Below are 22,317 nucleotides of genomic sequence, written 5' to 3'. Positions count from 1 at the left end.
TGCAGCAGAATGCACATCAGTGGCAGAATAAGAAGATTCCAGTTAGCCTGTCTTATCTGGGCAGGTATACCTCCACTTAAAATTTAGTGTGAAAATGATGAAGTCAACAAAAATGTTGCATAAGTAAAGATTTGAAGGTTTGATCCAACCTGAAGTCACATCCTTTCCATTGGTTATAGTGAATCACGCAGGAGCTCCTAAGATTGATGGTTTAAACCTATACGAAAAGACACTAAAGCCTTTTCATTTAGATGATGTTCTGTAACTGACACTCTTGGGCTATGACAGCTAATCTCTAGGAGGCAATGAAAGGCTTACCAGAAAATTTGGTTGAGGAAGTAGATGATTTATCCCTACCAACTCAAAGGACTAAGTACTTAAAGCTAGAGCAGAACAGCCCTTAGAGAGAAGAGTTTGTGGGCCCCCAGAATTTTCTTCTTCATAATGACTCTCTGTGCTTCTTGCATGCTATAAAAAACATCCCTTTTTGCATTTCAGCATCTCTATTTCCTTTGATCTGTACACATTTCTCATTGATGCTAATAGAGAATGACACTGATGGGGAATATTTTTGCAACAGGGGAGCACAGAATTGTTATTCTGGCTAAAGCAAAAGCAATATGACTTAAGCAGAGTATTTAAAAGGCTTTACTCAAAGCTCTGCAATTGAACTTGGTATTAGGCTTTCTCTCTCTCTCTGTCTCTCTCTCTTTTTTTAATTTTCATTGAGATTATGTCAGTATTTTATCCAGGTTATTGTGTTCTTGTAAAATTATACTGCAACCCACTCTAGCATGTTAACAACAGAAGAAATTCTCTAGTTTATTATAAACATCTTTCAAGAAACCAAAAAGCATATGTCCTCTGGAAATAATTTTGCTGGTATTTAGGCTATTACAAAAAATTTCCCAAAACACTGGAATTATTTTGTAATGTTCCTTTACACTCTAGCTTGTTAGCTTAGGTTTTCTAGAATATTCTCCTGGTGCCCCAATATAGTCCCTTCCTTGGGTTGCACAGGGAAGCTGCAGAAGTAGCCCAGAAACTCAGCAATTTGTGTCTGTCTTTGCAGTAGTGATTATGTGGTGTGTGCCATCAGTGAAAAAAGACCTAGTGTAGACACCAGCTGTGCAATCATTATAGCTGGAAAGAAAAGGTTATTTTATCCTGCAGAGATTTGGCAGGATGATGATCATTTTTTTGACCAAGGCAGATGGAAAATATAAAATCTGAGAAATTTTTGAGAATTAAAATGGGGAGACAAGTTTGCTAAAAATAAGAAAGTTTCATTTAGATGTTTTTGATACGTCTTTTTCTCTGTATTTTCTGTATTTTTTATCTTTCTTTAAACTTCTTTAACTCCAGTTAGTTTAATTTTCCTCACTGAAAATAAAAGTAGTTTAAAAGCAGAAAGTATAGATTATTTTTTCCTGAGAATACAAAAACATAGACAACTGTGTTGTAAATGGAGGCAAGAGGAATAGAATTGGGAAACTGCTCTGGGAATTGCCCGGCTCAGCTTCTGAATGTGCCTTATAAGACTGAATTTGGTTTAGTTTGCTTTGTCTGTTAATGCACTTTATTGCTAGGTGAGTCCATATTTGTTGGATCACTTTTTAGCTTAAAACTAACTCATGCCCATAGACTGTGTACTTTTTGTGGGCTGCTACGTCGCTTCAGGTGCACTCTGAGGTGAAATACAAAAGGGAAGAGAGCAACATATGGAAACAGCTGCCAGACTGAAGTCCAACATTAAAGGCATTAAAACTGAGTTTGCTGTCTGCATGCAGCATGTGGATCCTCAGTTGTGCTAGGGGAGACAAAGCTGATTTTGTTGTTTGAAAAGGCTGCCTCCGTAGTGTTTGGACCTTGACTGGTGTCGCATAGCAGGAAGGGAAGAGCCAACAGCTGTTTGAGGGCTATCCTTGGAATTATTCCAGAAAGAAATAGTGTCTGGAAACAGATTTCCTTCAAGTTCACCATGTGTTGATGTGCTTTATTGACCTGCAGGAAGAGTCTGAGTGCTTTAACTGGTGAGAGCTTTTTCTAAGAGGGCTGAAGGCTGCCTGATTACCTATGTGCCAGGGTGCTGGGATTTACACCATGTGCATGGCAAAGGCTGGCTGTCACCCCTGGTGCCAAATGCTCTCATGGGTGTCTTTGTCCTCTTAGCATAGCTTTGGCCTGCAGCAGTTAACCTATGTCAACATAAGGCCTTTTTCATGGAGTTTTAAAACTCTGCCTGTTCCTCCACCAAAGCCTGACCTGTATGAGCAGAGTCTGACCAAGAGGCAATCCCAGCAGGACCAGCAGAGGAATGACGAGCTCCATATCCAAGCAGTAAAATTGCCTAAGATATTAGCTGAACTGTTCTCAAATTACCTAGCATTATGCCCAGGCATCCAAGGTTGTAAAAAGTAGGAGTTATTTACTGACAATTGGTGGGAAGGTTCCCAGTTCTAGGCCTCATCTGAAAGTGAAACCATCAGATGATATTTGAATCATTCCAGTGGCATAATTTTAGGCACCCACGTTCACCTAATATAGAGAGTTGGTCTCTCTGGGATCTCTCTATTGCCAGAGGAGGAAGAGAGGATTCCCAAAAGGCAACTCAGAGAAATGGTCTGAATTACCAGGAGCATCAGGCTCTGACTCTAGCTCATATTTCTATTTCCTACACAGGCAGCATAGCAGACCACTGCAGGTATAGGCACCCCAAGTGAGTCGGTATAAAACTGTGTCACTCGATTACCATGGGATGTCTTGTCCAGGCACTGCTTTGTTACAAAAGCAGAGAAACATCTCACCATCCATCTGATTTGTCTGGCAAGTATCCGCAAGGGTATTTTTCAATCGGAAACTCATACCCAAAAGAAACTGTTTGTTATATGAAGGGGTTTTTTTTTTCCTTAGTATGAGCTATACATATATCCATCTTATTCCTGCAATTCAAGGCATTTCTAACTTACACTAGTGAAGTGCAGAATAAGGCTCCCCATTTCTCACTTGAAAAGTCTCAAAAGAAGTGTGAACAGTGCAGTTAAGATTCTGTCAGTAACTGGTATTTTTTTCCAAAATACCAGCTGCCATCAGCACATGAGAATGAACAGCAGGTTTCATTTAGGGAGAGGCCAAGTTTGAAGACATGACAACAGTTAGAAAGCTGGAAAACATAATACTTAAAATTAAAAGAAACAAGATAATTCATCACTTGAAAAATTATTACTGAAAAAAAAGAAAGGACCTGTATGATTTTTAGGGCCATTTATAATATCTGAACCTAGAGTTCCGGCAACATTACAGCATTTGTAATTACAGCATTGAGAAAGGAGAATATGCAGAAAATTATGTCATAGAAAATTACTCACCAGGATCAATTTCCTTTGAGGTTTCAAGAGCTTGGGCTTTGGGAAATTATTGGCAATTGGAGCTACAAAAATAAATATTATGGGATCGTTTCATATTATTACCATTCACTGTCATTTTTAGTATATGCATTAGCAATTTATAAATTATATATTGCTAGCAAATTAGAAGCAAATGCATGTACTTATATATGAGTTTAACCATATTTCAGGTGTTCTACAAGGAAACACAATGAACGTTTTAAATTAGAAAAAATTATAAGATTAAAGAAGGCATGCTGTTTGTACGCAAATGCTAGAGCAAGCATACCCCCTGAGAACTGATCATTTGTGACCTAACCCACAGTAAGTCTTCAGGTCCTTTCCCTCCCCTCTCCCACTGGCTTGGCACTGGCAGTGTTGCTCAGAAAGTACACCCAAGAGTTTGTGAGACTAACCCTGGAGTTGCTAATCCTCTTGGAAAATGAAGTCCCAAAGAGGCTGGTCTTTACCTGCTCAGTTTGCTTGACTTCCCATGTGCACCAGCAATTTTAAAGAGTGCAGTGTTCTGGCTTCCCTCAGAACACCCAAAACATGTAATTTCAACTTGCCTAACTTTAATCTTCTCTTTGAGCAGGGTGAATATTCCTGCAGAGGTTCCTCTTTCTCCTCTAGTAGGTGGGAGCTGAGACCTCCTGCTTGGACTCATAGTGTAGCATCTCAGAATGGCTACATCTGCAGGGAGGTGACAGCCTGTCCCTGCAGCAGGTACAGGGCATTTCTTCCCCCACAGATGGGAGCAAGAACAGGCCACCTCACAGGCAGAGACAGTGGGAAAGTGCAGGATTCCTGAAGTCCCACGCTCTGCTGTCCCTCCATGGTTGTGCCCAGGATTTGAAATACTCTGTTTTCATACCTTTTGCTGGGATGGCTGGTGGCTGCTCCAGTTTCTCTTTCTCTTTCTTTTTCTTTACCTTTTTAGGCTGTAGAGGAGACATGCTGGTCACACTGGTAACTGTCTCCCCAGAGCTGCAAAGCACAGGCCCAAAAGTGAGAGGAAAATGAAGGCAATGGAGGGAAAGAAAGTTTGTCTCTGTGAGTTCATGCAAACACATCACCTTCCACTCGTGGGAGTCCGAGCCAAACAACCTGGATTGTGATCTGGGTATATAATGGGTTAGGGTATATAATGAAAAATGTCTTACAGGGGTTGGAAATGCTCAGGGTTTTGCATTTTTTCAGCCATATAGTATGACTGAGAATCTCAAAGAGTCTCACTCATCCTGGCATAGAAAATGCAAACTGTCAGGTTTAAACAAGGCCCATTTCATAGCACCTATTCCTTAAAAGCATGTATGACCCCCCTGCTGCACCCAGGGTGAACTTCTGCCCACCTGCCCTCGAGGGTCAGAGGCTCAGAAAGATTACAATAATTGCATAAGCTCCCATGGGAAGTGTACGGAAAAGCAAAATCTTCAATGCAGATTCTGGGATAAGACTGGCTGAGGGACTAGGAGAGCATGCAGCCTGTCTTCAGCCAGCTCACAAACCCACATCTGCAAAATCTGGCTTCTTCAAGGGGGCCAGTGTGCCCAGGGAATATAAAACAAGAAGCTGTGTTCCACTCTCCAACTCAGGCATTCTCCTGTACATCTGTGCTGAAAAGGTGCTCTTAGCTATAAGGGAAAAACACAGGTTATACTGTAAAGAGACACCTATCCAAGAGAGTTTCTGTGTTTGGACTATTGGAGTATAATGTCCTGTAAGTCTGGATGTTTTACCCTTATCACCTCCCAAAGGCTGAGATCAAAAATCCTGCTTTGAATGTTCAGGGCTCGGATGTGCAGTCAGGTGGCAGCGATTGTCACCGCGGGTCACTGGAGCTCCCTGTTTGAAGCTAAAGGGGAATAAAATTGTACCAGCTTAAGTGGTAATGAGAGGAATCTTTACTTACAGCTGTGGTGGGGGGAGAGTGATGGATAACCATCTAGTTAGGATGGCTATGGTGATGGGGGTGACTTGGTAAGCAGCTGTTGCTCAGCTGCATCTGCCCCTGGGCTCACCCTAGGAAAGGTTGGGGCAGTGAGGCTGTGGGGACCTTTATCTTCTGCACTGTGAACTCCGTCACACCATGGAACACAACCAGGGTCTCCACAGTCTGACAACACTTACTTCACTGAATTTTAAATCGTTTGTCCCAAGTTCCTGTTCCTCTCCAGATTCTTTTGCATAATGAAACACTATCTTTATATTGTTAGAATAAAATATTCAGACTGGGCCAAAGACTTAATGAAAGTTAGGATGTCTCAGCTATTTCCCACACAAGAACAACAAAATTACAGACATTACCATTTTACACAGTTGTAAATCCAAATGAATGTCACTACCATTGGTAAAATCACCCTAGATTTACACTTGTGTGGATTACAGAAAGACCCTGGTTTGCTGATTTTCCTGAGTTCTGTTTCATGTATTCAGTCAAAATATAAGTTTGCCACCAAACTTTCTAAAAAGCATTTAAAAAATAAAGTATGTTTGCGGTTTACAAATGAATCACATCTTATGTAAACTGAGAGTTGGATTGAAACAATTTCTAAGTCTTCCTTCTCTACTATAAACCTATCCCACAACAACCATTTGTTTCTATACTAAAATCAAGATGAAATGGTTTAAAACCAGCAGAAAATGAAACTGTTCTGCCTGGCTTCTTTGTACAAACAGCAAACTACCAAGAAGAAAGACTGCCAAAAAGGAGATGGGAATGATTTTTAAAAATGTTTTTGGGTTTAATAATCCAAGGTCATCAAGGCAGATGTGTAACTTAAAGATGCTGTTGTGCCAATACAACTTCTTTAAGCACAGTATATGAAAAGGCTTAGTGTCAATTCATCGCATCAGTTACTATTCCTGCTTTGCTGGGAAAAGTGAAGCTACAAAGAAATGTATTTGAGACTTGCAGGTTTCTTCTCAATGCCAGGGCCACACAGGGTTAACTAATTCTGGGAGATACAATAACTATACTTGCTGTCTTAGAACTGAGCTCCTCAAACCAAACAAGGAGGCTCAGAAAAGACTCCTTGGCTCTGAGACACTGCCTCTTTGTGACCTCTTCTTGTTCTTTGTCTAAAAGGAAAGTTAGTTTTTTATCTCCAGCTCCTTCTTCAGCCGCCTGGCTTCTATTTCAACGGTGTCACGTTGCGCATTTCTTGAAGGCACTAATGAGTTTTTCAAGAGCAAGAAAAATACATGGGTTTGGGGAAGTAACCTGTGGAAGGTGGGGAAGGTGTGTAATAATCATGGAACCGGGGCAGCAGTTTCCCTAGAGGTCATGGCTGCTGCAGGACCTGGGAAACTACTAGAATTTTGGCTTTGCTATCCTTATTAGAGTCTAGGATGTGGAACTTTTCCTGTTGTCATCTAAGTCAGCTATTTTCTCTTGTCAAAGGTCTGCAGGGGGGTGACAAAAAATTCACTTGAGTGAACTGGGAGTTACTTGGATATTTTCCAGAGAGAAGAGCTGTGTGAAAAGGTGCCAGGGATAGCTGGATTCTTGTTTCTCGTTCTATGTGGCAGAATTTTCTCCTGCAATGTGAGATTGGCCCAGTGGAACCAAGGTGTTGAGATGGACAGATTTCTGAGGCAAACACTTTATTTACATCCAATTACTTATCTGCACAAGAACACTCACTGAAGGACTGGAGATTTCAGGCCAACACAAATATAAAAGACAGAAAATAATGTTCCTGTTTTCAAAGCTTCACCTCCTGGGGATTTCTGGATCAGAAAACTGGCACAATGATCCAATAACAAGGAAAATAATATGAAGAAGGGTATTTAAAGAAAAGAAAACACCAGGAAATGGAATTAGGTGGTTTGGAAAAGTAAAAATAACTGTACTATTTTATTTAGGTAGTTATTTTTAAAATGTGGTAAAGAAATGGGTTTTGGTCAACTCTTTTTTTTTTTTTTTTTCCCTCTCCTTAATTTGTTATTGGTCAAGTAGCAAACCAAAACCTAAACGTTTGCTTTGTTATACTCAGGAAATCTGGATTTAATTTTCTTTTCTACCATTGCCATTTTGTGAGACCTGGGGCAAATCACTTATCCCATTGTGCTTTAGATTCCAAATAAAAGTAAAAACATCATTCTGATGTCAAGATATAAAATATTTTAAGATGCATAGGTATTACTGCAGTGGGAATACAGACATTTCTTAGACATCAAACTATTAATGTAATTTCAAAACTGGATTCTGCTCTGTGTTTGAAATATCACTAAGGGAGTTGGAGTTGAGCCTCTCTCATCAAGGCTAAATTTTGCACAGTAGTAATTCTAAATGGCAAGAATCTCATGCAAATTAGTTAATCAGTTTGGCCTAATGGATATTTAGACAGTAGGTTTTGGGTCTAAGTGTGCTGAATTAAGTTTCAAGACAATTTGCAGGTGAAGAGCAATGAGTTCAAAGGAAGTGATGGTTTGTGTTTTTAGCAGAGGGTGGAAAATAAATGGTACCAAGTGTGAAATATAACAATTATGATGCTGGTAATGCTTTCATAGCTATTTCGTTTTCAAGTCCTGAAGTCAATGCACTTCAGGCATGCATTTGTGTGATCAAGGATTTCATTAGCATAACTTGTCACACTGAAATACATGAAACTGTGTTTTTATCCATATAGTCATGCATTCTTTCACTTCCAGAGAATCTGTTTTATGGTGAAGAAATCACCTTGGCTTGTTTTCTCCCTGCTATTCAGCCTCCTAAGTTCAGTGTCTGCAGCAGTATCACTGCTACATCATCTCTTCCCAGAGTGAGAGTTTGTAGTATGAATTTTTATCTGACTGACATGCTCCATTTTTTCAGTTGGTTGTCATTTTTCTTCTCTTTTTATGTTCCCTACCAATATACTTTGATTTCCTCCCCCTCCCCATTCTTTTTTGTTCGTTTGTTTTTTGTAATTCCTACTTTGTCCCAGAAGTTAATAAAGAAGGGGGAAAGTGAAAACATCCAGGAAAAAAATGAAAACTGCTGAGCTGTCTCTAAATTTTTGGGTGGTGCAATGGCTGGTCAAGGTCACAGAACAAATATCTGAATAACGTGAACATTTTGGTTTGTACAGGTCTCTCTTGAACCCTGTGCTGCTTTGTTTTGATTTCACTTCCATCTGAGTGCCAGTTAGATTGAATAATCCCTTGAAAATGCACTAAAAATCGCATTGTTGGAGGATCTAGGGTATGCTATACTTGGCATTGAATCCTGTAGTGTCTAAAGAAACTATGAGAAACAGTATGTGATACCAAGAGGTATTGGATTTAAACTGCAAGGCTAGAAACACAAGGTTTCTGTCATTGAAAACTGGGAAACAGCTGTGCTTCTGTGTTGTTATGAGGCATCTCTCTTTCATCTTTTTTTTTTGTAAAATATTTGTCATATATTTTTACTGCAGTTCCAGTCCAATATACATATCAGGGGAATTATAAAATGGAAATTAGTTTCATAGCCACACCATCAAAAACTTTTGGCAGCAGGTGGTATTTAAAGGGACAGTGATTAAAACTGCAGCTGAAGAAGAATTCTTCCCATCACTTGGGAGTCTTCAGCTGGGAACATACTGTGGGCCTTGAAAAATTTGCTTTTGAGCGCTAAACCCATTCCCTGGGTATGGGAATCCCTGGGTAACACTTTGATTTGTTCTATGTGCATGGACAGTTTAGGTCATTACCATCCCATGAAGTGTTGGGGAACCCTAGAAACCCACACAGATGAAAGTAGGCTTCTTCAGAAAGCGATTCAGAGCATCTAGGAGAGGCTTGTCACTGGAACACCTGCAGGACCCACAGCTAGCCCAGGCAGATCTCCATTTTCATGCACAGAAGGCACATTCATGAACAGGGATCTGCAACTCCTCATGTTTGCATAAGCATTTTGAAAACATGACTTCTATTCTTCAGCATACATAGCAACACAAATCCAAAACTATTACCTTGGTTTAGGTTAAAGAGATGTGTAATCTCCTACCTGTTCTGGGGGCATTTCACCAGGTAATGCTTCACTGTCAAAGAAAAGGAAAGAAAAAAAGAAAGAAAATGTGGCTTCACACCAACATAGTTTATAAGTTTCACATGAGCACTGCAGACAAACCTGTGTTGCTGAGATGGTGCAGTTGCCAGGTTGTTAGACTCGGAGAGCTAAGGATAGTCACCATACATTGTATGGTGTTTTAAAATCCAGTCTGACTGGAAAACATAGCTAGTCTTGGGAGACGGGAATGTGTTAAACAACACCAAAAATCTGCTGTGGAAATGCTGGGCAACACACATTCCAGTGGTCAGCCCAGCCAAAAGACAGCTTGCTAAGGAAAAGCACAGCAGGCCAGTAATTTTACTTTGAAGACTTTTATTTCCCTTGTGGTGCCTGTATTTCTTTCCAGAAGCCTGAAATAACCCACTCACCCACAGGAGCCACGGCTGTTCCTAATGTAAGTCAGATTGTGGCCATGGGCATAAAGGGATCCCTTCTGGGATCAGATCAGAGGTCCAGTCCAGCCACCATCCTGTCTCTGACAGCTGTGTGTGTGAGCTGAGTAAATCCTTCCACTTCACATTCCTTTGAGTCAGTAGTCCTGAGCAAGGGTAGCTGCCCCCACTGCAGCCTTTTAGGAGCCAGAGTTGTTAGATGCTCTTTTGTGGCTTTGTGGCTTCCATGCCTCTCTTAAAGGACAGACTCTGGCTCTTCCGGTCAACCTACTACCCATTTAAATCTCAGAAGGATGAGGGAGTGCATCCCTGGGTCATGGTGTGAAGATGAACACAACACAGACATGCCCCTCCCTTTCATTCCCTGTTCTTTAAAGGACCATGAAAACCAGACAACAGGGTGCTCACATGACTATGCCCCTCTCTACAGGAAAGTTTTCATATCGGGACTTAGCTAAATTCTTCCATTCTAAGGGAGCTGTAGAGCTCCCAGGAGGTGCATTTTGGTCCTACGGAAATGCTGAGAGCACCAGGAGCTGGGACTAACACAGGGACAATGTTTAAGCCAGTAAAGGCAGTGCTTCTATCTACCTGTCAGGCTTTTTTCCAATATATAGGAGAACAGTAGGCCCGATCCTCAGGGGGTAAGGGAATGCTCATTTACACTGCTGACACATTTTTGAGCACACAAATATTCAGATATTTGGGTAGCAAAGAAAAGTTTTAGCAGCTCAGAAGAACCTACCTTTTCTCTTTTGTACATCCCTATTCTATATTGTATATTATTTCAATATTTAGCTGGTGTTGGTTCAATGTAAATAGACCTTTCCTTTAAGCTGCTTGTCTGCTCACAGCAGAAAATTGACAAAACCAAACAAATTCTAACCCAATGTCTGCTCAAGAAAAACTGGAATACATCAGTCTAGTGCTTGTGGCTTCAGGGTGACTCACCATGACCAACATACTTAAGTGTGGGTACTCCCTAGGCACAAAACCTTTGTCATCACTTAACAGGGTAGGAAGAATAACATCGATCTTGCTCCTTCCTCTTGGCAAGCGGAGTTGTTGGGTTCGGTTAGAATCAAACTTACTCTGCTAAGTGCACTACCAGGAAGATGGAGCCACAGCCTGAAATGTGTTTGTGGTCAGGCAAGGGCTTCTCTATACATCTATTTCTGGCTTACATGTCTTCTCACTTGTGTATCTGAGTCACTCATTCCTTCATGGGATCCGTGTAGGCTGCAGAGGCAGCAAAGTCGTGATTCTCTCCTGTTAAAAAGCAAGTCACTAACCAAAGTCCTTCTGAAAGCTTCAATTCAGAGGTGGTCCTTACACTCTCCTCTGACATGGTGGCTGCTAAGTGTGCTGGTATCTCATCCTTGCAGCTTGTGTCTCAAAATAAACCACTTTTAAACTGAAATGAAAGTAGAGCCCGCACTGGTTATTCCACAGATCTCAGAACCCCCCAAATTCCCAAGAATATTGAGAGCTACTCAAGAAAGGAGAATAAAATAGAACAAAATTAATATTGTTTTGAAACCCCTCTACACATTTGGAGAAATGTCACTCATGCAAAATTTTAGCTTCTGGTCAGAATGCACCTTAATGCTTCAGCACTTGGTCTCCTCTGAAAGAAGTTCCAACTACCTTCAACTTACGTTTGTGCAAAGGCAAAAGATTTTTGAAAAGTCTAAAGCAAATTTAAAGTTTTATTTCCTCCCTATTTAAATGGAAGAAAATGTCTTGGTTTGAATTTGGCTGGCAGAATTTTTTTCATCCTACCAATTATATTTAAAAATATAATTAAGGCAAGGAGATCTTTATTTTTCCTGCTTTCTCTGCATTCTCTTCTCCCCTCCCTCTGCCCCCTTTTTGGCAAGGGCTTTACAGTTATCAGGAATGGCATTTGGCTCACCTGTGGATCTCCTCTTGCTCAGAAGTGACTGACAGAGAAGGACAACTGTAAAAAGGAGGACACTGATGATTCCTATGGAGCACACGAACACTGCGTACACGTACAGATCTGAAACATAGGCACAGGTGATGGTCAGTGTTGCAGCTGATGCTTTATGATGATAGGACAGGAAAAAGTTACATCCACAAGATCTAAACAGTAAACAGACTCTGGCCCAAAAGATTTAGGGTAACTGTTAAGAAGTAGTTTAACCCTCTTGAACTGTGCTATAGTATCCTGCTCAGTTTAAAATTTGGTTGAAGTCTGCATAAATGCAAATAGGCGTAACTGCACTTACGAGCTGTGACTTTCAGGAGCAAACTAAGGACGGGTTTGGGTTTTGGGGATTTTTTTGAGCAGCAACTCAAAACCCAAAAGGACTTCACTTGGGTTATTTCCCAGCTCAAACACCTGTACTTTTGGGGGGGTTTTTTGGTAACAAAAGCAAAAAAGCAAACACACAAACAATGAAACAAGAAAAGTGGCAGTGGGGCAGTGTTGAGTGGCCGGGGAAGAAGGAAGAAAGTCTGCAATTGCTTCTTCTGCTGGCAGCACTGGCTTGAAATTTTTGTATGATTTTTTTTTTTTTCTTTTTCAAACTACAGCCTTAATCTCCCTTCATGGCTTTTATTCATATCCAGTGGTTATTTTCCTTTTGGCCATAACAGATATATGAGAAACTGAAGCTGGACTCTTCCATTCTCTTTTGTCCAACCCCTTGTACTTTGTGGGATGGTTTCTCAGGCAAGGCTGGGTTTGCACAGGAACCAGCAGAATTTGTCCTGATTTGGGGCACTTTAGTTGTCCTGTTCATTGGACTAAACTAACATCATGTATAAAAACAGTGGCAGTTAGGTGTATCTTTACCTTCAAAGAACTTCCAAGTTTCATGGTTTTTCTTAAAAGTAGGATGATCAAAAGATTTTGATGAAATCACTGAAAAAAAAACAAAGAAGACATGACAAAAATTGAGAAATGTGTGGCAAAAAAATTTGAACCTCTTGAAGTAAATGTATTCTGCCTTAGACTTCAGTGTCCCAAGATCTTGCTTCATCTAATTGCCTTTCATTAAAACAGTTCAGCTGCACAGAATTGTCCTCTGTGCTTCAGGAGGATGGATGACTGTCAATGTAACAGCAGTACAGCCTAGAACCAGAATCCAAATGCTGAAACATCGTTCAAAACCCTCCCTACTCTCCTCAGCCACATTGTTTATGCATGATGATATTTTTTATGACATCAGATTAAATGATGTCACTTATGCCAACTCCATAATTTTTCTTCTAGCAACCACTGCAATGGAATGGGAGTCTGGTAATGTCCTCCAGATTACCAGTGAGGCCTGAACCTCCAAGAGAGCTTCATGTGGCAAATCATTAGAGAACAAGTATCTTACTAGCAAGGGAATCCATTAAGGGGTGCCCTGCAGGGATGTGAAGTGTGCGGCTAGATCAGTGGATATACAACTTTCAGAACTAATGAAATCTTCTCTTGAGTTGTGATGGGAAGCTCACCCTGAATATTTTAATTACTCATTTGTTGGATGAAAGCATCACATGTGTAGATCTTTGGCAAGTATTTCAGGGTAACTTCCCTGAGAAAAGGGCTTTTGTTCATTTTGGGGAAAAAAAAATAATCTTGCATTCCTGTATGTTGCAACATTTTTACTGTTAGAAAATGCCACATGTAACTAATATTAAAGAACTCAGACTTTCTTCTATGGGAAATTGTGATAAATAAGCTTCCCAACAAGACAGATTGTTATGATCATCTACTTGTTTTTGTTGTCCATTCAAGTAGGATTATAGCTGGACTGCCTAATTTTCTATGTTTGTCCTCCTACAAGTAGTCTCTTCCCTTGGATTGTGAACCATTTGGAACATGTATTGCTCTTCCTGAGATGTGCAGTTTTTGTGAGGGCTTGCCTGATTGTAAATTACATTTCTGGGGTGCTGAATACTGTTCTGAGAAGAATACTGACTATTTTGAGTTTTCTGATATGAAGGGAGTAGAAGAACCATTTTTCTGATTTTTTTTCCCTCTGATAAACTAGGTTTTCTGGTGTATTCTCTACTATAATTAACTTGGTTTTAGGCTGACATTGATGACACAAGCCCAGGAAAGGAGGAGATGCCTTTAATGAGAATACGAGGGAAGGGGAAAAGATTGACCTTATCTTAGACAGAAAACATTATGTGGCTGGGTTAGGAGACACTTCTTGGCAACACTGGCACATGGATTTTTCTTGGTTTTACCAAAAATATTTAACAGAGCCTTCTTATAAATGCTATCTGATGACTTGTATTCACAACACTGAAAGAGGCAAACTGCAACAGTTCAAATTTCAGGTGGACCTTCTGAAAACACTACAGAGTTGCTGTAGTCCACATGAGTGCACAAACAAAAAACTGTAAGGGCTCCATCTCCACAACAAGGCTTCCTTTCCAAAGAAATGTATTTTGCCCCTAAAGTAAAAGCCATATATGCAGCTAAAATTTAACTGTCATTACACAGTAAGGAACTGTAGCCTGTAACTCAATTGTTTTTCTCTAAGTCCAGTATGTGTATTTGTACAAATTTATGCATTGCAACAAAATGTATTTGCAACTTCTTAATGGCCTATGCAAATTTACATAAGCAAACTTGCTAGCAAATAACAAAATCTGAATATAATAACAGTAGATACTACAGATCCAGCTGTCAACTTGCTTCAAGAGCAAGTTGCATTTTAAAGAAGCACAACTATACTTTTTCTTTTCTCCCTGGAAATCTGTGTATTGCACAGTAATCTCCTCTTCCAGTAAATTCAAAAAAAAAAAAAAAGAAAAAAAAAAAAAAAAGAAAAAAAAAAGACTGTTTTACTTCTGCCTCTGCTTGATGTGCAAAGTTTTAAGAAATATTTGCCTGATGCTTTAGCATAATGATACTAGTTTAAATTTGGGCGTAACTGCAGACACTCTACAGGAATAAAATGTTAGGCAACATAGCAACTGTGATGTGGTGGAACACTGCTACCTTATTTGATAAAGCACAAGCAGTGCAACTTAAGTATCCGAATTCTTCAGGCAATTTGTATTGCTTCTTTTGTTGCATCCTGGGTCTAACTGCAATATAAATAAATCCCTTTGCAATAAAAGTGTAACTGATCATAATATAAAATACAAAATGTGTTTGGAATAAAACTTCCTTGGAAAGCCCAAGTGTTACTATTGGGAAAACTGGAAAATATCAGTACTTGGAAAAGAGTTACCTTCCCTCTCAAGTGCAGCAAGTACCATTACAACCCCGGGTGCATTAGCCAAATGCTAGCAAAGGTGGTCCTTTCTTTCCAGTCAAGAGGCTTTAAGTGGTAAAACAGTTGCTATGACATTTAAAGACATGCAGTATTTCAGATATCTTTTGTTATATTTAATCTGGATTTAGAGTTGGAATAAATATGCTTTTAAGGGGCCAGGGTGGTAGTGGTGTTTGCCTCAGATCCCCACAGGGTGTCTACACCTCTTTACAGGCTGGCCAGCCTTGTCTCAGGTTTCCTGCTCTGCTTTGGGTCATTTCAAGTGGAGAGCAGCAATACAGCTGAGCACAGTGTGAAAATGATGAAGTCATAAGGTCTCAAATCCCTATTCTGATTATATATTCATGCTAGAAATCTGGGGGGAAATATTATTTAAGGACTGGACTGAAAAATTATGGATTTCCTTCTTTTCAATAACTTCACTGATCTCTACTCCATAGTTTAGCTATGAAAAGTAATGAGAGGTTTCAGTGTTATAATTAGCAATAGCCTGAGAAGCTATGAAAAATGTGGAGTGTCTCTTTGTGAGGAGGTGGCATGACAATACTTTATATTGCTTTTTCCACTGTTGCCACTTAGTTGGAACACACCATTCCCTCTCCAAGAACTCCAGAAAAATCCGTATGTTTCACTGCAGGCATTTAGGAACTTACATCAATGAGAAAACACTCTACACTGCTTTCCAGCATTATCATTAGAGTTGCCCCGGTGCAAAATCAACTTTTCTGTTTAAAAAGAACAAGCAGAGGGGTAGTTTGCCAGGTAGCACTGATGGCACAGCTGCTAAGCAAAACTACCTCTCCAAAGGAGTCTGTTCTCAAAATCCAACTTCATCCATCTCTGAAAGTGTGGGTGTGGTGGAATAAGATTTGAGCCAATCCATCCCAAAGAGATGGCATGTTCTCAGCTTGGTTCACGTCTGCCACTAGTTGCTGGTCATTTTATCCAAAGTTCAATACCAGCAGGCTGGCCATTGCTTTTCTAGCTCTGTTTTCTAGCTGCAAGTGGTACAAACAATAGTACTGAAGTGATAGTAAAAGTGCTACTTACCAACTACTCCTAGACTAGAACTGAGAGCAAGGGAAACACCAAGAGAGACGCAAAACGTAAAGTCAGTATTAGGTTTTCTTCTCCTATCCACAGATTATACTCAAAAATAATCTAAGTTCAAATGTTTTATAGATGATCTTACAAGAAAAAAGAAGGGATCAAAGGACAAGAAGAAATTACATACTTGGAATCAGTAGTCTCTCACCTCTTATTTCAGTAGCTGCTGTACCATTTGACCATGCTGTCCACTTATTTCTGTGCTTGCCAATTTCCTGTACTTTGCATATATAATGTCCTTGATCTGTTTGCTGGAGGCTTAAAATAAGAAATTTGTACATAGTTCCATGTTTCTCTTTAAGAAGATGAAGTCTTTGCTTGTGAAAACGATGAGTATAATTTCCATAATACTGAACAGACCCAAACTTTGTCATTTTGATCATCAGATGCTCCTGGGTAGGTGATGCAGCGAAGACCCACCGCACAGCCAGCAAATTGTCTGTCTTTCTCTTTTGAGAAATGTGGCAGTAAAGGGTAGCATTATCCCCCTCAGAGTATTGCACTGTTGGTCCAGGAGAGACCGTCACATTTAAAGCCTCACAAACATCTGCACAGGAAAGAAAAGATGGTGAGGACCCTCCATACTGGCACAAGAGCACCATAATCTGTCCCAGCATGCAACCTCACAGCAGGTAAACTGATGGTACCCGTGTAGTGTGCAGCAGTTGTAGACCTTGTAGAAGCTGACATCGTCTGCCTCTCTGTGAATGTTAAGGATGGCATGAGGCCCTCCTTCAGTGAGTCTGCTCTAGCATTTTTTCTGTCACTAATCAATAACTTAGAGCTGACATGGAGACCTTACTACTGTCACACGACCAACTTCAAGTAATCTTTTATCAGTCTGACAGTTTTGGAAACCTGTTTCATGACTGTTGCTCTTGCAACAGCTTGCATCCTTCTTAGGACTTCCAGCCAAAATGGTTTCAATAGCCAGTTTATGCTCATTTGTTCCTGTGCCAGCTTTAAGCTTAAAATAGCGTTTTCTTCTCCAGAGCTTACTTCCTGACTCAATATACAAAGCAATTATCTGGCCTCAGCCTTTGTTTTGTTGAGCTAAAGAAGACAAGCTCTGTTAGTCTCCGCTAGTAAAGTAGTATCTTCCCTATTCACCCTAACAGCCCTTCTCTGCATTGGCTACAGTTTAAATTTTGAGTTTGATTGTATTGGGGTTTTTTTTAAATGTAATTGACTGCAGTTACAGGCAGTGTCTGGAAAGAAGTTCTCCACTGTCCTGTGGAATACTTCTTAGATTTGACTGGGATATACATTGCCTGGTATATCCCAGAATTAACTTGTCCTTTTTCATGATACTTTCATATGTGATTATATGCCAGGATATAAGTAAATAGCATGCTTGGGTGTTTTCCCTTCTTTGTCATTTGCAGTTCAGCTACCAGTGCATCAAAGAAATTCTTACTAATCCCCAAGTACGTGACTTTGCTGTACTAACTTATCCTCTACTTTTGTTACCCCATCCTCAGTTTTTCCTATGTGCTGTCCTTGCCTTGCTGATTTACTAAGGTCACAATTTCAATGTGTGTGCTTCTGTCTGCATCTTTTAGACATCGTTTGTGCAGACCTTACATCATACTGTTCCCCAGATTATCACTGGAAAACCACTGAATTCTCTATATCCTACAGTTCCCCTGTCCTCTGTTTTAAGTAATATTCTCCTTGTCATAATCAAATGGTCATCTCAAACCCGGGTTAAATCCATCAGACTCATTTTTCTGACTACAAATTCAAGTTAATCTGATAGTATTTGCATGACAAAAAATAACATGAGATCATATTGGGACAAATGATTATTCAATTTTTCCATTAATTTCTGATTCTTGTCTTTAACATTTTTTATCCTAAACCATCGTTTAGATCAGTTCTTTGTCTCTCTGCTTTACTTCTAATAATAGCCAGTATACACAAAGGCTGAAAAAAGTGTCCATAGCTGTTCATTAGAGGAAGATTTCCCTTTCCTGACCTGATTTATAGTGAACTGATTTTTCTGAGGCATGGGAACCAACACTCATTTTATTTCCTTCCTAATGCACATAAAGAATATCCTGATTAATCATATCAGAGAGTGATCTATTTTTGACCAATGGTGCATTGTGGCAATGTATTCCCTACATGACTTGTGATGTGTAACCTACCAGTCTGTGAGCATCCACTAGAGAGAGAACCATATTCCAGCGGTGAGCAAGCACTCCCAGCAATGCACTCTGCAAAGCATGAAATGTCCTCTAAACTCTGAACTTCCTGTTATGTGAATACTGTACTGTACTCAAATACTAATGAGAATTTCAACTCTGGGAGAATGATTTTTTCATTCCTGAATGCTTTTCTAGCACATCAGCAAGGAACACTTTAACGAAGGGGATGAGCATTTTGGCAGAGACTATTGTCTGACATCAACTGCTGAAACACAAACATATTTATCTTCAAAATAAGCAAGTAAAGTATTTCCATTCTATTTCTGAAGGAGTTCTGGAGACAGAGACACTGATTTTATGGTCCCAGTGAAGCAGTGAAATGAAGCAGTGAATTAGATCACCTTACTGACAGTAAATCCACTAAATTAAAGAAGTTGTATTGCAACTGTTTGAGTAGAATTCTGAAAATTAATAGTATGATAATTATTGTGTGCCACTTCAGTCAAAATATCTACTGAAGGGCATGTTTATTCCAAGTAGACATTATTTTTTTTGTCTTGAAAGAGAATACAATTTGTATAAAAAACAGTTTGGCTTTAAAAAAAAATCTTGAAGAAACTTCAGCTAAGCATGGATGAGGTTATTGATAAAATTATTTGCGCATCATTTTTGTGTCTGCAATTCATGTAAATGACAAAGAAAGAGTCTATTTTGGATTGCAGAAAGAATATAAGTAGAGCAAGATGTTGAAATTTAAAATTAAGGCTGAAGCCCAGCAAATGGAAAGTCATTTCAGTTATTACTCTTAGGACTTACTGGCCTTGGTGCTTTACCAGCAGAAAGGAAGCCAGTAAATGGCTGTCTCTGCCATCAAAACGAGATTAAGTTTTCAAGGTTGTGCTGCTTAGTAAATAAGGAATTACTTTGAGATTTTCAACATTTTTAGGGGTCCTCAAATGTACTTAGGCAATAAATGTTTAATAAATCATTTATAAAGTTGTGGTTTGAGTAAATGAAAAACAAAGACCTTTTTTCTACTGAAATTATGAATATGTCGTGAAAACTTTAAAGAAAAACAATTATGTCATTTTCCTGACATGTGAATTTCTTTTTTGAAAAATCTGGCTAGGAATAATTGTGAAACAGAGTCCCAAAATAAAAGGCAAGAAACTCACTGCTTAATTCCAAACTAGGCAGAACATAATTCCAAGAAGTTCCCAAGAGAAAATACAGAGGAAGTCAGATATGGTGAAGATGGAAGCCTCTGTGAGAAGATAAAGCAGCATTGTACATGGAGACTCTGATTCCTTTCTAGCTGTTTACACTCATACAAACATTGGTATTCTATACCTAAGGCTTCTACTTTTCCTCTGGGAACATGGCTTTTTTAGAGGGACATTTCAAATTTTGCATCCTTCATGTTTCTGAGCAGTGGGAACCTATCTCCTTATCCTCCATGGCTCCCATTGGTACAGCTGCACAAGTACAGCAATGGGGAGAATTCTGGAAATCTCATGCTGCTTTTATCATGGTATCAGCGCAAGTTGAACAGGGTCAGGTGATGTTTTATATAAAGCAAAAAAACAGTATCCATTTGATTTTATCCACTGGAGGAGAAACAGTGGATTTTGAAGGAAAGAGTTCATTTACCTCCTATGTGGAAAGGAAAACCCTCATTCAAGTCTCAGACACTAGTGGACATGTTCCTCCTGTCTTTAGCAGGCACTGGTCAACCCCAACATGAGATTTGCCCTTGTAATGGGCTCCTTGCCAAGAGCAGGAGACTTCACAATTTAAGAGCAGGCTTGTGTGCCAACATTGCACTGAGTTTCTAGACTTCAGATTGCTGTCTCAAGTGAGGAATCACTGTTTATCTTCTTCTGCCTTCCCAGTACAGAACGATGTACCCATTCAGGTGGAGCACCACACGAGTTTCAGTCTCGTTTCTGCTTGGAAAGGGAAATTATTTATAGAAAGGGGGAGGAGAGAGAGTCAGAGACTTGGTGATGTCTTTGCAGTGTGCTTAACCATTAAAATACTCTCCTTTTTACAATGAGCTTGCTTAGTTGCTCCCACCCCAACATTCTTGCTGTTTGCTTCTCTGGTATGTTCTACCAGAATGTCTCAGTAGCCTGTAGGGAGTCAGGAAAGGTGACTGCTGCCTTTCTGACTCTGTTTTTAAAAATCCCACTTTGAAAACAGTCGTCTGTTTACACCATTTCAAGTCCAAGAATTAGCTAGATTTGGACTTTGCTGTCTGTCTACACAGCAGAACACTTTTAACAGCACTGTCAGGAGTACCAAACTGTACTTCTAGCGCCCAGAAACTTGTTTATGCCAGGGCCTTTCCCCTCTGCCTGTGCTGAAAAAGTGCCAGAGGACTTACAGTGGCCACTGGGTACTTACATGTGGTGAGCAATTTCAGTATGGCTGTGGTTTTGTGGGAGAACCCACTTCAGCTGAGATAGGAGTGGAGTTGTTCCTGTGCATAACTGCTCACAGTCCAGGTTTAGTGCTGCAAGGACTGATAGCTGGGGGACTGGGATAGCTGGGGACCAGAGAGGCATGCAGCCAGGGTGGTTACCTTCTGGTCTCAGTTTTGCATTACCAGAAGCATATGGGATAGCTTTTACCTGTGTTGTAGTTTGTTTAGTGAAGCTATGCCACTGTCAAAGCCTGCTTTGGTTTGATTTCCTTACAATTATAAAGAGCAGATGAGCCAGGAAGAAGCAAAGCTCTTTGTTTAAATGAAAATAATTAGCAGTTGGCTAGCAAGAGCACCAAAAAAACCCCAGCTGTTTTCAGTTGAACAGATCTGTCTGCAAGTTCCATAAGTCAGAGGCTTCCCCTCAGAGAAAGCTTCTGCACTGACTAAAGATGCACTTGAACCAAACCTCTGCCTCCACCACCTCCCGCCCTTCTGCAATGGAGCTCAAATTCAACTCTTTCATTAGCCTTGAATGAACAAGGCTTCTTCGCCCCTCTAAGCTCACTGCACCTGGAGTTCCGACCCAGACTCTGCGTCTGTTCTGCAGCTTCAGGTCACACAACGCTGTCCAATATACCTTTGTTTTTGGAGGCATAAAGGTCTTAAAGGGACGCGTAAAGCTCTTAAAGAGAGGACGCTTTTTACAAGCGACCTACAGGCTCCATTTCCACCTGATGCCAACGGGATCAGGGCACCCGTGGAAAAAAGCAACGCCAAATCTCCCTTTGCTTCGGCTTTGCCTGGCATAGAAGTCGGCTAAGTACCCATTTCCATGAACTTGCATGGGAAGGGTTTTCTTTTCTGAAAAGGATCCGATAGCTGTGAAGAAGCGCGGCTGCCGGGAGCCGGGGGAAGCGGCGGCGGAGCGGAGCAGGGGCCGGGCTGTCGGAGGGGCTCCCGGGTGGCTCCGAGCCCCGGCTCCGTCCCGCCGCCCGTCCCGGCGCTGCCGCACCCCGCCCGCCGCGGGGACCCAGGGGCTGCCGGGGCCGGGGGAGGGCTCGGGCGGGCTCTGGTCCCGCCGGGCGCGGACCCCGCCGTGCCGCTTACCTGGGGCCGAGGCCGTGGCCAGCAGGGCGGCCAGCGCCGTAGCCAGGAGGCGCATTGGCCCGCCGGGCGCCGGGTCCCGTCCCGTCCCCCTGTGCCGAGCTGCCTCCCTCCTCTCCTCCCCGGCCTCTTCCCTCCTCCCCGCCCGGTCCTCCCTTCTCCCATTGCTTTTCATCTCCTCCCCTTTCTCCTCCTTTTTTTTTTTTTCTTTTTTTCTTTTCTTTTTTTTTTTTTTTTTCCCCCTGCTTTCTTCCCTTCCCTCCCTACTCCTTTGCGCTTCCCAGCGTCCTGCCCCCCTTCAATTCCCCGCTTTTTCTCACTCTCCTTCCCTGTCGTTTCCGGCGACACCACACCTGTAAGGGTGGCATTAGGGCTAGACAGGGATGCTCCATCTCTAGCCCCCGCGATCCTCTCTGCACACACACACATACCCCCCTTGCCCAAAGGACACGGATCTGTGT

The 22,317-nt window shown here is 41.0% G+C and overlaps 1 protein-coding gene across 2 annotated transcripts in view; it reads right to left on the bottom strand.

Moving 5' to 3' along the window:
* The window catches only part of VSTM4 (V-set and transmembrane domain containing 4), a 31,994-nt gene extending 10,055 nt beyond the window's left edge, over nt 1–21,939 (bottom strand). Inside the window, exons 1-7 of one of the 2 annotated variants that reach the window (XM_066191268.1) lie at nt 21,860–21,939; nt 16,323–16,721; nt 12,640–12,708; nt 11,734–11,841; nt 9,361–9,394; nt 4,261–4,373; nt 3,369–3,430 (exon numbers count right to left, since the gene is read on the bottom strand). In XM_066191268.1, coding sequence (XP_066047365.1) covers nt 3,369–3,430; nt 4,261–4,373; nt 9,361–9,394; nt 11,734–11,841; nt 12,640–12,708; nt 16,323–16,721; nt 21,860–21,914 — 840 coding nt within the window. In that variant the 5' untranslated portion in view covers nt 21,915–21,939. The remainder of the gene's footprint in view (nt 1–3,368; nt 3,431–4,260; nt 4,374–9,360; nt 9,395–11,733; nt 11,842–12,639; nt 12,709–16,322; nt 16,722–21,859) is intronic. The other variant, XM_066191269.1, reaches the window with a different exon arrangement.
* Between the last annotated feature and the right edge of the window lie 378 nt (nt 21,940–22,317).

Source organism: Chamaea fasciata, unplaced genomic scaffold, assembly GCF_029207755.1.
Source record: "Chamaea fasciata isolate MVZ Bird 193981 ecotype frontalis unplaced genomic scaffold, bChaFas1.0.hap1 SCAF_9, whole genome shotgun sequence".
Taxonomy (NCBI): domain Eukaryota; kingdom Metazoa; phylum Chordata; class Aves; order Passeriformes; family Sylviidae; genus Chamaea; species Chamaea fasciata.
The sequence above is the reverse complement of the archived record's forward strand: the minus strand, read 5'-3'. Positions and strand labels throughout refer to the sequence as shown.